Source organism: Vigna radiata, chromosome 6, assembly GCF_000741045.1.
Source record: "Vigna radiata var. radiata cultivar VC1973A chromosome 6, Vradiata_ver6, whole genome shotgun sequence".
Taxonomy (NCBI): domain Eukaryota; kingdom Viridiplantae; phylum Streptophyta; class Magnoliopsida; order Fabales; family Fabaceae; genus Vigna; species Vigna radiata.
In genome coordinates this window covers 28,610,727-28,624,492 of record NC_028356.1, presented here as the reverse complement: position 1 = coordinate 28,624,492, position 13,766 = coordinate 28,610,727, and the positions used below count along the sequence as shown (strand labels likewise).

Below are 13,766 nucleotides of genomic sequence, written 5' to 3'. Positions count from 1 at the left end.
CTTTAAATACAAGAAAAACATAACTGAGAATTGATAACAATTCCACTCACTAATCAGAAAATAAATAAAAATTAAAATACCAATAAATTTGTTGCCACCCATTTACACCCATGTTTCTTATATTTAAAACTCAACAATAGGAATAATGCTCTAATAAACTCTTATAACAAATACTGATTTGTATTTTCAAAACTCCATGTATTAGTAGAACTATTGACTCCAAGTATCTCTCAAGTTCTTGAAATACCCTTTTGGAAGCACCTTACTAAAGATGTCTTCCAATTGGTCTTTCATCTCGCAATATTCTTACATAACTTCATCTTCTTTTTAACTTCTCTAAAACAATACAGCTTGATATTGAATTGTTTAGTCTTTCCATGAAAAGTTGAATTATTAGAAATTGCGGTTGCTGGTTGATTATCTACAAACACATTAGTTGAACTTGTATGAACCACATGTAGATGAGCCGGAATTTTCTTTAACCATAAGCCTTTATTAACAACTGCAATAGCAGCTGTAGATTTTGTTTCTGCAGTTGATACAACTACAATATCCTGCGTCTTGGAAGCCCTAGAAAACACTCTAGAACCAAATATAAAGCAATAACGGGAAGTGTTTTTCATATCATCCAATGAACATCCCTAAAACTAATCCATAGAAATTGAATTCTTTATTATAACTTGTAGGAATAAAGGATATAAAGTCATAGGATGGAATCCTTGTGTGTTTCAAGCACAACAAAGGAACATGTTATATATATATATATATATATATATATATATATATATATATATCATATGCAACAAGCTTGTCACAAATATAATAAATTCTAGGACCTTGCCATGATTTGGTGAAGACATATGTCAATTGCTCATTGGAATTAATAAATTGAGTTGTAATGTCTCTAGATACAATCTTTTCACGAAATAAGTGACAATCTATCTTAATATGCTTGGTCCCCATTGAATATTGGATTTGAGGCAATATGTGTAAACTTGTCAAATCTCAATTCGTTAAGTAGTTGTTTGAACCAAATACATTCACGAGTGGTAGAAGTCATAGCTTTATTCTATGATTGTGCATTAGATCTTGCCACTACATTATGCTTCTTGCTTTTCTAGGAAATCAAGTTGTAACCTATAAAGACAATAACATATTTGGAAGTGGATCTCTTGTTAGTAGGACAGTCTGAGTATCCTACAACTTGAGTTACTATTGTGTCCATATAACAAACTAAGCCCCTTTTAATGTACTTTAGAATGTGAATGATTGCATTGCAACGTCATGCACATAGACAATTAAGGAATTGACTTATCACATTGACTGTAAAGGAGAGGTAAGGATGGGTGACCATAATGTTGCTTATTTTCCTAAACAATCTTCTGTATCTCTTATTATCTGTAGGTTGCTTCCCTTGACTTGGTTGAAGTTTAGCATTGTGATCAATAATTGTGTTAAGGGGTGTTAAGAAGTAGACTTTAAGCCTAACTCAACCTTACAAAACTAGCTTATAAGGTGAGATTTGCACCCACTTTATATACTGTAAATTGACCTTATATCTAGTCGATGTGGAACTTCCAATACACCTTCATCTGTCAAGGCATATACATCTTGAGCGTGGGGCTAGACATTAATGGGTAGTTCGATGGCGGCTCGATAGCAAGTGAAACAATAGATAGGCTAACTCACGGTCCGGTACCATGTTAAGAAGTGGACTTTATGCTTAACTTAACCTTACAAAATTGGCTTCTAAGGTGAGGTTTATATACTGTAAATGATAGGATCGTAAGGGTTTATGTGAGGAAAAAGGGGGAAAAAAGTTGAACATAAAATAGATGGAGGGGGAGTGGTTAGGCAGTTACCTTAGGAGGTTATTTTAGGAGTTAGCTATATAGGGGGAATAAGTTCTCTTAGGGGGGAGTTTTGGTATTGTTTGTAGTTGAGACAGGATTTGCACATCCTATGAGGGAGGAAGACAAGCTTCCTTGAAAGTGTTGTATAATTGTTGTGTTTTCTAAAATAAAGAAACAATGTCAAAATATATTTTGGGAAATTTTAGATATTATTCCCACGTGGTTAATTTGTTATATTTTCTGTATTTGGTTATTATTATCTTGCTATTATTACCAGAATAACAATCCCACAATTTAAGGGATTTGTTCCGTAGAATAGGCTACTCATTAAATAAGCTCTTGTATATATATCCTATGAATGTAAGGAGACATATAATAAAATATACATTCTCTCTCCTAAATTTAAGATGGTATCAGAGTTCTCGATCCTTGGGAGCCTCTGACCGTGTATTTTCATTGCTGTCTGCCTAACCCTAGAGTTCCATCACAGCCTTCATTGCTGCCCAACCCTAGAGTTCCATCACAGCCTTCATTGCTGCCCAACCCTAGAGTTCCACCACTGTCTTTGTTTTTTGTGCCTTAATTGCACATTTTTGTAATCGTTGAAATGGAAAATATAGACAAGTTCCAGAATAATGGAGAATTGCAGAATTTTCATTCAGCTTATCGATTGAATGGAAAAAATTATCTTAAATGGTCTCAACTCATTAAGATCATTCCAAAAGGGAAAGGAAAGGTCAACCATCTCACTGATGATGCTCTTGCGGAAGAAGATGCCAGATTCAAGTCATGGGATGAAGAAAACTCCATGATCTTGGCATGGCTATGGAACTCGATGGTTCCAGAAATTAGTGATACATGCATGTTCCTTACTTCTGCAAAGGCCATATGGATTGCAACAGAGCAAATCTACTCTAAGGCAAAGGATGCTGCCCAGATTTATGAGGTGAAAGTAAAAACAATTGCAGCCAAACAGGGCACTAAATCTGTCACAGAGTATGCTAATCAACTCAAATCTTTATGGATGGAATTAGATCATTACAGGGTCATAAAGGCCAAGTCTTATGAGGATTCAACAATTCTAAGAGAATACATTGAACAAGATCGAGTGTATGATTTCTTGGTAGGCCTAAACTAAGAATATGATCAAATCAAAATCCAAATATTAGGCAAGGAGAAGGTTCCTGGACTCAATGAAGTAATGACAATTATTCGGAGTGAAGAAAGCAAAAGGTGTCTAATGCTTGAGACCCCAATTGCGGATAATTCAGCTATGATTGTTGAAGGAGCAACAACCATGGTTGTAGAACAAAATACGGTAGACCCTTTTCCAAGAATAGAGAAGAAAAATGAAGGAGTTTGGTGCACCTATTGCAACAAGCCACGTCACACAAGGGACAAATGCTGGAAGTTACATGGAAAACCTCAAAGCAAAGATTGGGGACACAAAGGAGGCCTTCCAAGGAGAGGGGGGCAAGCTCATGTTGTTGCTGGTCCTGAAAGTCAAGAAGAAGGATCTGTACAACTCAACGATGAGAGGTAGAAAGAGTAAGGTCCTTTCTTAGTAAATTGGAAAAACCCACAGGTACGTGTTCATTGACATACTCTGGTAAGTTCCCATTTTCTTGTGGATTTAATGTCTCAATTACCCCATTTACCCACTATTGGATACTAGACTCTGGAGCCACAGACCATATGACACCATTCCCTAAACAGTTCTCCACATATTCCCCATGTCCCAACAACAAGAAAATTTCTACTGCTGATGGAACCCTCATCACTGCAACTAGACAAGGAGATGTCCAAATAATCCCAAACATGATACTAAAAAATGTTCTTCATGTCCCTAAGTTATCCACAAGTCTGATATCTATACAAAAACTTACCAAGGACCTCTTATGTAATGTGGTTTTTCATAACAACTCTTGTATATTGCAGGACAAGAAGTCAGGGAGGATGATTAGACATGCTAAAGAATGGAATGGCCTTTACTATATGGAAGATTTGAGTCTGCCCATTGAGAGTCACTCTCTAATATCTGAATCCTCCATGGCCAACAAAGAAAAAATCCAATTGTTTCATTGCCGTTTGGGACATCCTTCATTTCGGGTCATAAAGTTAATATTTCCTTCCTTGTTTAAAAATCTAAATCTAGAAGATCTTCATTGTGAGGTGTGTGAGCTTGCCAAACACAAGCATGTACCTTTTCCTATCAGCAATAAAGTAAGCAATTCTCCATTTTATCTTGTTCATACGAATGTGTGGGGTCCCTCTAATATTCCTAGTACTTCAAGGGCTAAATGGTTTATAACCTTTATAGATGATTGTACAAGGGTAACATGGCTTTTCCTTCTTAAACACAAATCTGAGGTCCAATCTGTTTTTCTACAGTTTGTTTCAATGATTAAAAATCAATTTGGGGTTAATATAAAAATAATTAGGTCTGATAATGCCAAAGATTACTTCAATCATACTCTAAATTCTTTTTGTCAAAAGGAAGGAATAATCCATGAGTCCTCATGTGTAAACACACTCCAACAAAATGGGATTGCAGAAAGGAAAAATGGGCACTTATTAGATCAAACTAGAGCATTTCTTTTTCAAAATAATGTTCCAAAAAGATTTTGGAGGGAAGCTATTCTCACTGCTACTTACTTGATGAATACATTACCTTCTACTGTGTTATCCTCAAAAAGCCCCATGGAAGTCTTAAACTCATTCTACCCACTTATAATTCATACAAATAACCTTCAACCTAGAGTATTTGGGTGTGTCTCCTTTGTACATGTTCATAGTAATGGAAGAGGAAAACTTGACCCAAGGTCAATAAAATGTATTTTCTTGGCGTACTCAGCCACACAAAAAGGGTATAAGTGTTTTCATGCCCCATCCAAAAAATTCAGTGTTAAGAGATGTTACTTTCAATGAAAGAGTAAGCTACTTTGACCAATCTCATCTTCAGGGGGAGTTTTTAAGAGAGGAAGATGAACCTTTTATATTGCCAAATCTGTCTTTTGGACCAGAAACAAAAATTCAAAAGAATACTACCACTATATGTGAAGCTGAAGCTGAAGAGGAACAAGTAGAGGTGAATCAAATACCTCAATCTGCAGGATCAGCAAGTAAACCACATGATAATACAAAGTTTGGGAAAAATTTGGTGTACACACGAAGAGGAAAGGCCATTCCAAGATCTACTCATGTTCAAGAATCCAATTCTACAACATTACCTAAGGTAATTCCTTTTGATCCTATAAATTCTAACTCTATTGGTTGTAATGAAATCCCTTCTGAAAAACCAGTTGAACAGAGAGATCATAATTTAGACCTCCCAATTGCTCTTAGAAAAGGAACCAGAACATGCACCAAACAACAACCTTACCCCTTGACAAATTATTTATCCTTTGAAAAATTCTCACCTACCCATAAAACCTTTCTCACAAGCCTAAACACCACAACTACACCTTCTTCTGTATCTGAGGCATTAATTGAAAAAAAATGGAAACAAGCCATGGACTAGGAAATGGAGGCGTTGGAGAAAAACAATACTTGGCAGCTAGTTTCCCTACCAACTGGAAAAAGGGTTGTTGGGTGCATATGGGTTTATACAGTGAAGTACAAGGCTGATGGGACTGTTGAGAGGTATAAGGCAAGGCTGGTGGCCAAGGGATTCACCCAAACATATGGAGTGGATTACTTAAAGACTTTTGCACCAGTTGCCAAAATGAACACAGTTAGAGTAATTTTGTCATTGGCAGCAAACTACAATTGGGAGTTGCAACAATTTGATGGTAAAAAATGCATTCCTACATGGGGATCTTGAAGAAGAAATATACATGGAGATACCACCCGGGTATACGGGACAGATTGAGGCCAACACAGTTTGCAAATTAAAAAAGGCACTATATGGGTTGAAACAATCACCTAGAGCATGGTTTGGGAGATTCACCAAAGTTATGACAAGTCTTAAATATAAACAGAGCCAAGGGGACCACACTTTATTCATCAAACATTCTGATTCATAGAGAGTAACAATACTATTGGTCTATGTGGATGATATAATTATTACTGGGAATGATAAAGCGGAACAACAAAGGTTGAGCCAATGCCTTGCAAAGGAATTTGAAATCAAGACTTTAGAGAAGCTAAAATATTTTTTGGGGATTGAAGTAGCCCATTCCAGGAAAGGAATCTTCATATCCCAACAAAAGTATATCATTGATTTGCTACAGGAAATAGGTAAAACAGCTTGCAAACCATCAAGTACACCTGCAGATCCAAATATAAAGTTGGGAAGTGCAGAGGAGGATGTATTTGTGGATAAAGAAATGTACCAAAGACTTGTGGAAAGACTCATTTACCTATCTCACACTCGGCTAGATATTGCATTTGCTGTGAGCTTAGTTAGTCAATTTATGCACCAACCAAAGGAAGCACATTTACAAGCTGCACTTAGAATTGTCCAATATTTAAAAAGGTGTTGTAATTTGAGATAATATCTTTAGAATCTTCCTAATTAGAAGAAATAGATACATAATCTTTTATTTTATTTTATTTTTTCTAGATTTCCTAGTTTCCCTATTTTCCTTTATAGGAGAATCAGATTACTACAAATAAAGGGTATTAGAATGTATTTTTCATGATTTGAATAATAAATCAGTGTTATTTTTCCACTTGGTATCAAAGCTTGTCTGATCCGCTTCCGCTGTCTTTGCTATCTGCCGGTGGTCGGCCATCATGGCCGCTGGCGGCCACCTAAAAATCTCTTCTTTAACATCTGTTTTTAATGAGTTTCAATTGCCCTAGTCAAGTTCTGTCTTAGAATTCTGACCTTTTTTTTTCTATATTGCCAAATAGAGAGTTTGTCTGAGTATCATTAGAGTGAGATTCAAACCCATTCCTTTTGGGACCGAAAGTTTCTTCTTTGAATAATTCAAGAAAGGCTACTGCCTTCGTTGCTTTTTGCTGTTGTGCACCACCGCTTTTTGCCGCCATTCACGCTCCGCCGCCGGCCTCTGTACGTCGCCGGCCACCGTCCACCGCCGACCACAGTCGCAGTTCTGACCGGTGACTAGCGAATCTGGATCGTCTCTTTGAGCGCGAACTAACCCTGGTGGCCGACGTCTCAGACTCCTCCGCACACACCGTCACGCGTCTCCTCTATCCGTTAGATCTTTGGCGCGTACAGTTCACGCGCCGCTGTCCCGGTGTCGGAATCACACTGCGTCGCCTCCGGTCGACTCGCCGGACCTCTTTCTCTCTGTTGGGACCCTCCATAGCTGTCATTGCTACCATCTTTGTTGATTCACAGAATCTTCGTCTTCCTCTCACCTCGCGTTTACACTTCGCAACTACGCTACCCTTTGTTGTTCTCTCCGATGCAGTCAGCTGCCACTGCTGCTGTCAGCCGCCACCGCTGCAGTCAGCCCCAGTCAGTCGCCGCAGCCCCGCTTTACTCGCTCTCGTGTCTGGGTTCTGACTTGGTCCTTCTGGTTACTTTGTTTCGGTTTATGCTTTCACCAATGGGTTTCGCCTCACGTTTTATGACCAGGACCTTTCCTCCTCCATTGGGTTTCTCCCTCTCATTAAATTTGTTTCTGCTGGGTTTCTCTATTTTGCCCCTGATATGTCATAGTAACGCCATCATTTTGCCATGCCCTGAATCGCTCTCGACAGGGAGACCTCTTTAGACGCCTCACTTCTTTCTTCTCCATCGAGAAGGGTTCTTTACCTTCACGGGCTTTCTGCCACCACCAATGGATTTCTTCTTCCTTTTTCTTGTGTGGCACTGATTGGTGCTTCTTGCCGATGTCTCTGCCGCTTGTGCCACTGAATGCATCGACACCTGTGGCCAAGCCTGTCTCCTCCATCTGGATTCTCAAGTTTAATATAGAATCTCTCTTATATTATTCAGAGGTTACTAACCTCTATATTTATACACAAGTCAGCAGCATATTATGGGCTGCTAAATTTACTGGACAAATCCCTATAATTATGGGATCAATCAAACATAAATAACCTAATAAAGGTAGCATTTAACAGTTACATAAATACAACATATTTAAATAAAAAACTTCCTAAACTATTCCATGCCAATTAATTCCACGTCAATCACGGTTTTGACATGGATACAATTATGTGATTCTTTCTTGCAAGTGTGATATATCGTTGGCCTGTGGCATGAAGGGGAGTGTATTTCTGTGAAGTGCACTAGCCGTTGGTTTTGGTGATGGGTGGTGGAAGATCGTCATTTTCTACCTCTTCTCCAAAGGATTCTTCATCCTCTTCTTCCGATGAAGCTTCTTCCTTTTCTTTTCCATGCTGCGGAGAAGATGTTTTTTGTGTTTCCTCGAAATCTGAAGAAGCCATGGGTGGCTCATCCAGAGGGGAAGGGCTCTTCTACTTCTGCTTCTGATGACAGCTACATGAAATTGTGCTTCCAAAATTTGGCCTAGCTATAAGCTATACTTCCAGAGTTCAATCTAACCTAACTATAAGCTATATTTCCAGAGTTGAATCTGACCTAGCTATAAGCTATATTTCCAGAGTTGAATCTGACCTAACTATAAGCTATACCTCCAGAGTTGAATCTGACCTATCTATAAGCTATACTTCCAGAGTTGAATCTAACCTAGCTATAAGCTATACTTCCATAATTTGTCTGAGGGGAAATATTTTTCAGCCCCTAAAGAGAACTTCCTTCTTGGGCTAAAGTTTAGCTTGTACTTCTTGTGATACAGTGTTAAGTATCACCATTTAGGAGTATTCCAGCAGAGAACTTTGGACCTCCAACTTGTCTTTGGCCTTTTGATGCCATGGTGTTTTTTGGTTTCTGCCAATGCTTAGAAACCTAACAGTAAGTTAGTCTTACCTTTAGTCGATGTGAGACTTCCAACAAGGAACTTGGAATTCATTAGCTCTATGTCCTCTAAAATATCCAATGTGTATTTTCTTTGAGATATTACAATTCCACTTTTGGAATGTGCTACCTCAATTCCCATTAAGTATATAAGTTTTTTGAGGTCTTTTTTCTGAAAATGATGACAAAACTGTTTTTTGTTTTTGTAAAATGTAATGGTGATTGCTACCTATTAGAACAATGTCGTCAACAAACATTGCTTGATTGATACACTCAACTCCCGAATGATGATAAAACACAATGATCAACCTTACTTCAACTCACACCAAACTATTTGTCTAATACAACTAAATTGTATTCAAAATCACTTCAAAATCAGGTAAATCTTTGACCATCTCATATTTTTACATTTTGAGAAGCCCTTGATAGTCATAATGCCCAAGTTTCTTGTGCCATAACTTGACAACATTTTCTTTTACTGAAAAACCTACTTGCCCCTCTAGAGTTAGATTGAGTGGAAAACTTTTGCCTCTCATTTTCACCTTGAACAAATCTATCTTGACCTGCAACATCCTTGATTAACCAAAAATTGTCTTCAAAAAACACCTTAAAGCCTTTTTCTAATAGTTGACCGGCACTTAATAAGTTTTGGTCTAGGTCAAATACATACAATACATCATAGATTATTTTATTTCCTACAAGTGTTGGAATGACAATGGTTCCTATTCCTTTAACTAGAATATAACCGTCATGACCTATCTTAACTTTTGAAGTTTTTGAAGGCTTAAGTTCTCTGAAGAGTCCTTGTCATGAATCATGTGATTGGTGCATCCATTATCAATTAAAGGATTCACTTCAGATATTGCTTGAAAAACAAGTTGCAACAAAAAGTTGATCCTCCTCTTCTTCATTTGCAATTTTAGCATCTTCTTATTACTCAATTTTTGTTCTTGAAAATCACAGCTTCATGTCCAAGTTCATTGCACTTATTAAACCTAGCATAAGACCTTCTCTAGCATTTTAATGGAGGATGCCCATCTTGTTGCAATGCTTGCAAGGAGGATACCTTCCCTTCAAATTTCCAACTTTGTTTTCATTTTTGAAGGAACTCTCTGTATTTGCTCGCTACTTGTTCATCTTCTGGTCAAATATCCCACCATCTTTATGTTTGACTGGTAATGCTTCCTCAACAAATCTTTCTTGTCTTATAGCCCTTTGTTGCTCTCGTGCCTACAAAGAATTCAACAATTGTGCTAAGGTGATCTTGGACAGGACCTTGGTATTTTTCAACATGGGTATGGTTGTCTCAAATCTTTCAAGTATGGTAACCAAATTTTTTCAACAATGTGCGAGTCATTAAACTCAATACCAAGCAATCTATTCTATTTGCTATGCTTAAAAGCCTTTCAAAGTATTCTCTAAATTCCTTCCTCTTTTGCAATTCAAAATCTCTAATAAGATTTAGCACCTGCATGCATGCCTTTACTTCAATCATCCCCATCATAGTCCTTTTTGAGATATTACCAAATGGTTTTGGCTGACTTTAAAGTCATGATTCAAGTGAAAATTGTTGGTGATACTACAGCAAAAAGGGTCACCTTTGCCTTAGCTTTATTGGTTTTTCTATCCTTTTGATGTCTTATTTGAGTCATGGTCGTGTAGTGTAGAAACGTCATAGTCTTCTTCTACAGCCTCCCATAGATCTAAATCCTCCAAGTAGGCTTCTATTCCAACATTCCAAATATGATAATTTGCACCGTTGAAGACTGATGGTGCTATTGCTGACAGATTTGAATCTACTTTCATGCTTTTAGAATTTACTCACATGTTCCTTAAGAATAAAACTCTAATACCAATTGTTAGTAAGTCCTTCAAGAACTAAGCAGTATTGCAGCAATTGAAACAAATTTTCAGATGAGAAGAAGTGCAACTATTTTGTTTTATAACACACAATTACACAGTATTACAACACAGAAAAATCAACTTCCCAAAAACTAAAGAACATAACTTCCCATCAACCAACTTCCCAAAAACTAAAAAACATAATTTCCTATTACCCAATTTCCTATGAGTCAGGATATAACTCCTCTTAACTGCTTAAAACTGAAATAATGTTTTGATAATTGAAACAACAATAAAACACTAGTAAAGTCCTAAAGCAAACTCTTAGCAAGGCTGTTACACTAGAACTGCAGCAATTAAGGCTTCACCCTCTTGAAGATAAAATGGCAATGAAGGTCGTAAGTGTTAAGAATAGAGCTCTGATACCATGTGAAAAAAATTAGTGCAGACAGTAAGCAATTATTATGGAGTTGTTTTTCTTAATGTAAAAGAAAATACATTGGTATTTGTAGGAAAAACGAAATCCTATTTAAAAGGAAATAAATCTCCTGAAACAAAAAAAAAAAAAAAAAATCTTCTGAAATAAAGGAAATAAATCTCCAGACATAAGGACTCTAATTTTGGAGCAAACTTACCAAATAAATTCCTAATCCCAATCCCTTAATTATAGGGATTTCTTACAAACAGATCTATATTTATTATCAAATCAATCTATATTTATTGTACAGTATATGTGCAATATTTACACCATATTACAACATATATTGTGTGTAGTTTCATTAATTTGAAGTTCTAATATTTCGTCACATTTCTCTTCTTTTTCAGCGGAAGACCTTGAATCATTTTAAACATATAATCTTGGTATCTTCCCCTCAGGTTTTCCCTTGTCTTCTGACTATTGAAATCATTTCCAGACACTCCTTTTACTATCATTTTTTAACAGTGAATACACTTGCATGGGTAAAAAAGGTTGATCATCTCTTTCTTAATAAATGTTACGTGTCTCATGGTGCCTCTGAAATGAATCCAAATGCCAAATAAACAAGATTTCTGGATTTTTAATTTTTTTTTTTTAGAATTAAAGCTGGCAGATGAACTTTACATTAAAAAATAGTAATATTTTGTTGGAAATATTTTATCGTTCTTAATTTAATATCAGATGGAATACTAAGTGGTTGTTTGGTATTAGAAAATGCTTTTGCTTTCACTTTTGAAATAAAAATGTCACTTATTTTCAGTTTTGCATTTTACTTTCTTTTTGAAGCAAGTTTGTAAACAAGAAATAACATGGAAATAAGATAGCTTTTTGCATTTAAAAGTGAAAACTATAAATAAAAACAAAAAAAAAAAATATTCAAAGTATGCAGACCTTAAATATTTAAGGAATCTTATGAGTGTGATAAGGCACCATTTCTAAGTTAAGGAAATCCCCTTTCAATCTCTGCGTTTTTCTTTTCCCATCCCTATGGCTTATTATTTCTTTTACTTGGATTTATTTGGTTTGCTGCTAAATAATTAATTTTTTCAGGATGGTTATGTGCCTTACCATTCTGCTAGAATTGAGTCATGCCAGGCTGCTTCACATGACAATTCAAAGAAGGGTAGAGTGTTCCTAGAGATGCTCAATGATTGTTTGGACCAAATTCGTGCCAATCCCTCTGAACATCGAGTTTTCATTCGATGTGATGTTAATTTTGATGCCACTTCTTACGGCAAGAATTTAAACTCTATGATTGGGAGGGCTGCTCATATTGAATTTCTGGAGTCTGACATTTTTGCAAGGTTCATAATGTGGTCATTTCCGGAATTATTTCGGTAGTGATTCCTATAAAGCCTTGTTTGCATTCATGTTTTGTACAGAGCATTCCCACTAAATATCATCAGAGACCAATTCTGGCCAGATTTTAGTCACAAGTTTACTCAGAATGATCTCCATGGTATGTGTAAATTGGCTGGAGGATATAGACATCTAAGCTGCATATATTTAGTCTGCTTCAAGATGTTTATTTGCCACTCATGTGTGTACACATAGCTTTAGGAACAATTCTCAGTAGCGATTTTAGGTTGGGTAGATGACTCTCAATGCATATACTTAGCTTTTATCTTACTGATGGAACGCAATTACAAAATTAGTTATAAACTGCTACTATGAAATAGGCACGTATTTTAAATTTTTAAATGTGAATTTGGTTATTAGGGAATAAAACAATCCAACCTATTCACCATTGCCTTGTTAAGTTGTGCAATCTATGCTCCTTTACATTTGAAACGGGAGTTCATATTGTATAAATATCCTTTCGTTTGTGACAGTGGGTGTTATTCACAATTCAATTTTAAACTAGGAGAAATTTGGACCAAACTCCTTCTTCCTGCACCCCGTATCCCTATCAAAATTACCTAAGTACCCTTCATTAGAAAATGTTAAAAACCTAACCTTTTCCCCTCCTCCATTGTCGGAAGGGTGGACCTCCATCATTGGAAGAAGCCTGTAACGCATTGCACCTCTATTGGTGGAAGTCGCGACTCCGTGCATATCCATTGGTCATAGGCACAACGAAAAGCACCGAATAAAGCATCCTGGGCAACATGAAGAAAAAAACTTGAAGGTTTGATTCCCATTACTTGAATGTTTGTGGGGGACTTTTTTCTGATTTAGAATACATGCCGGATTGCTAAATTTGTAACGTATTTTGGATTAGTTAAAATAATGGATTCTATAAATCTGCAATGTGATTTTGGATTCGAAATACATTTTGGATTATGCAATGTGATATGTGTTCTAACAAAAACATTAATTGTTGTATTTCAGTTTTGTATTTTCTATGCGATCTCTTGAATCAATATCCAACATAGTATAATTGGTTTTTCGTTGTCACGATATCATTGTTCTCTTTTAATGTTATTAATATGTTAGTCGACTTCACTAAACTTTTGGTTATGTCAATAATCATTGATTGCTTATTCGTTTTCAATCTATTAGTATAGGATTGACTAATTAATGTACCAGAAAATTCATGATTATTGTTGTTACATAATATCTTTAAAACCATTGTGATTCAGTTTACCAAACAATTTTGTTAAGAATATTTTACGAATATTTTATTTTTATTTTAATTAAGTCAAAGTTTGTTTTTTATTTTTAGGATTTAGTTAATTTTTTAATTATGGATTGAAGTAGTGGATTAAAATTAAGATAAAAATATTACTAAATA

At 36.1% G+C, this 13,766-nt stretch overlaps 1 protein-coding gene across 5 annotated transcripts in view; it reads left to right on the top strand.

Moving 5' to 3' along the window:
• Nucleotides 1-13,370, top strand: part of LOC106764774 (protein FAM135B) — a 28,594-nt gene extending 15,224 nt beyond the window's left edge. For 4 of the 5 annotated variants that reach the window (XM_014649161.2, XM_022782363.1, XM_014649159.2 and 1 more), the window contains 2 exons: nt 11,380-11,430; nt 12,083-13,370. In XM_014649161.2, the coding sequence (XP_014504647.1) occupies nt 11,380-11,430; nt 12,083-12,373 (342 nt within the window). In that variant the 3' untranslated portion in view covers nt 12,374-13,370. The remainder of the gene's footprint in view (nt 1-11,379; nt 11,431-12,082) is intronic. The other variant, XR_001375976.2, reaches the window with a different exon arrangement.
• The last annotated feature ends 396 nt before the right edge of the window (nt 13,371-13,766 follow it).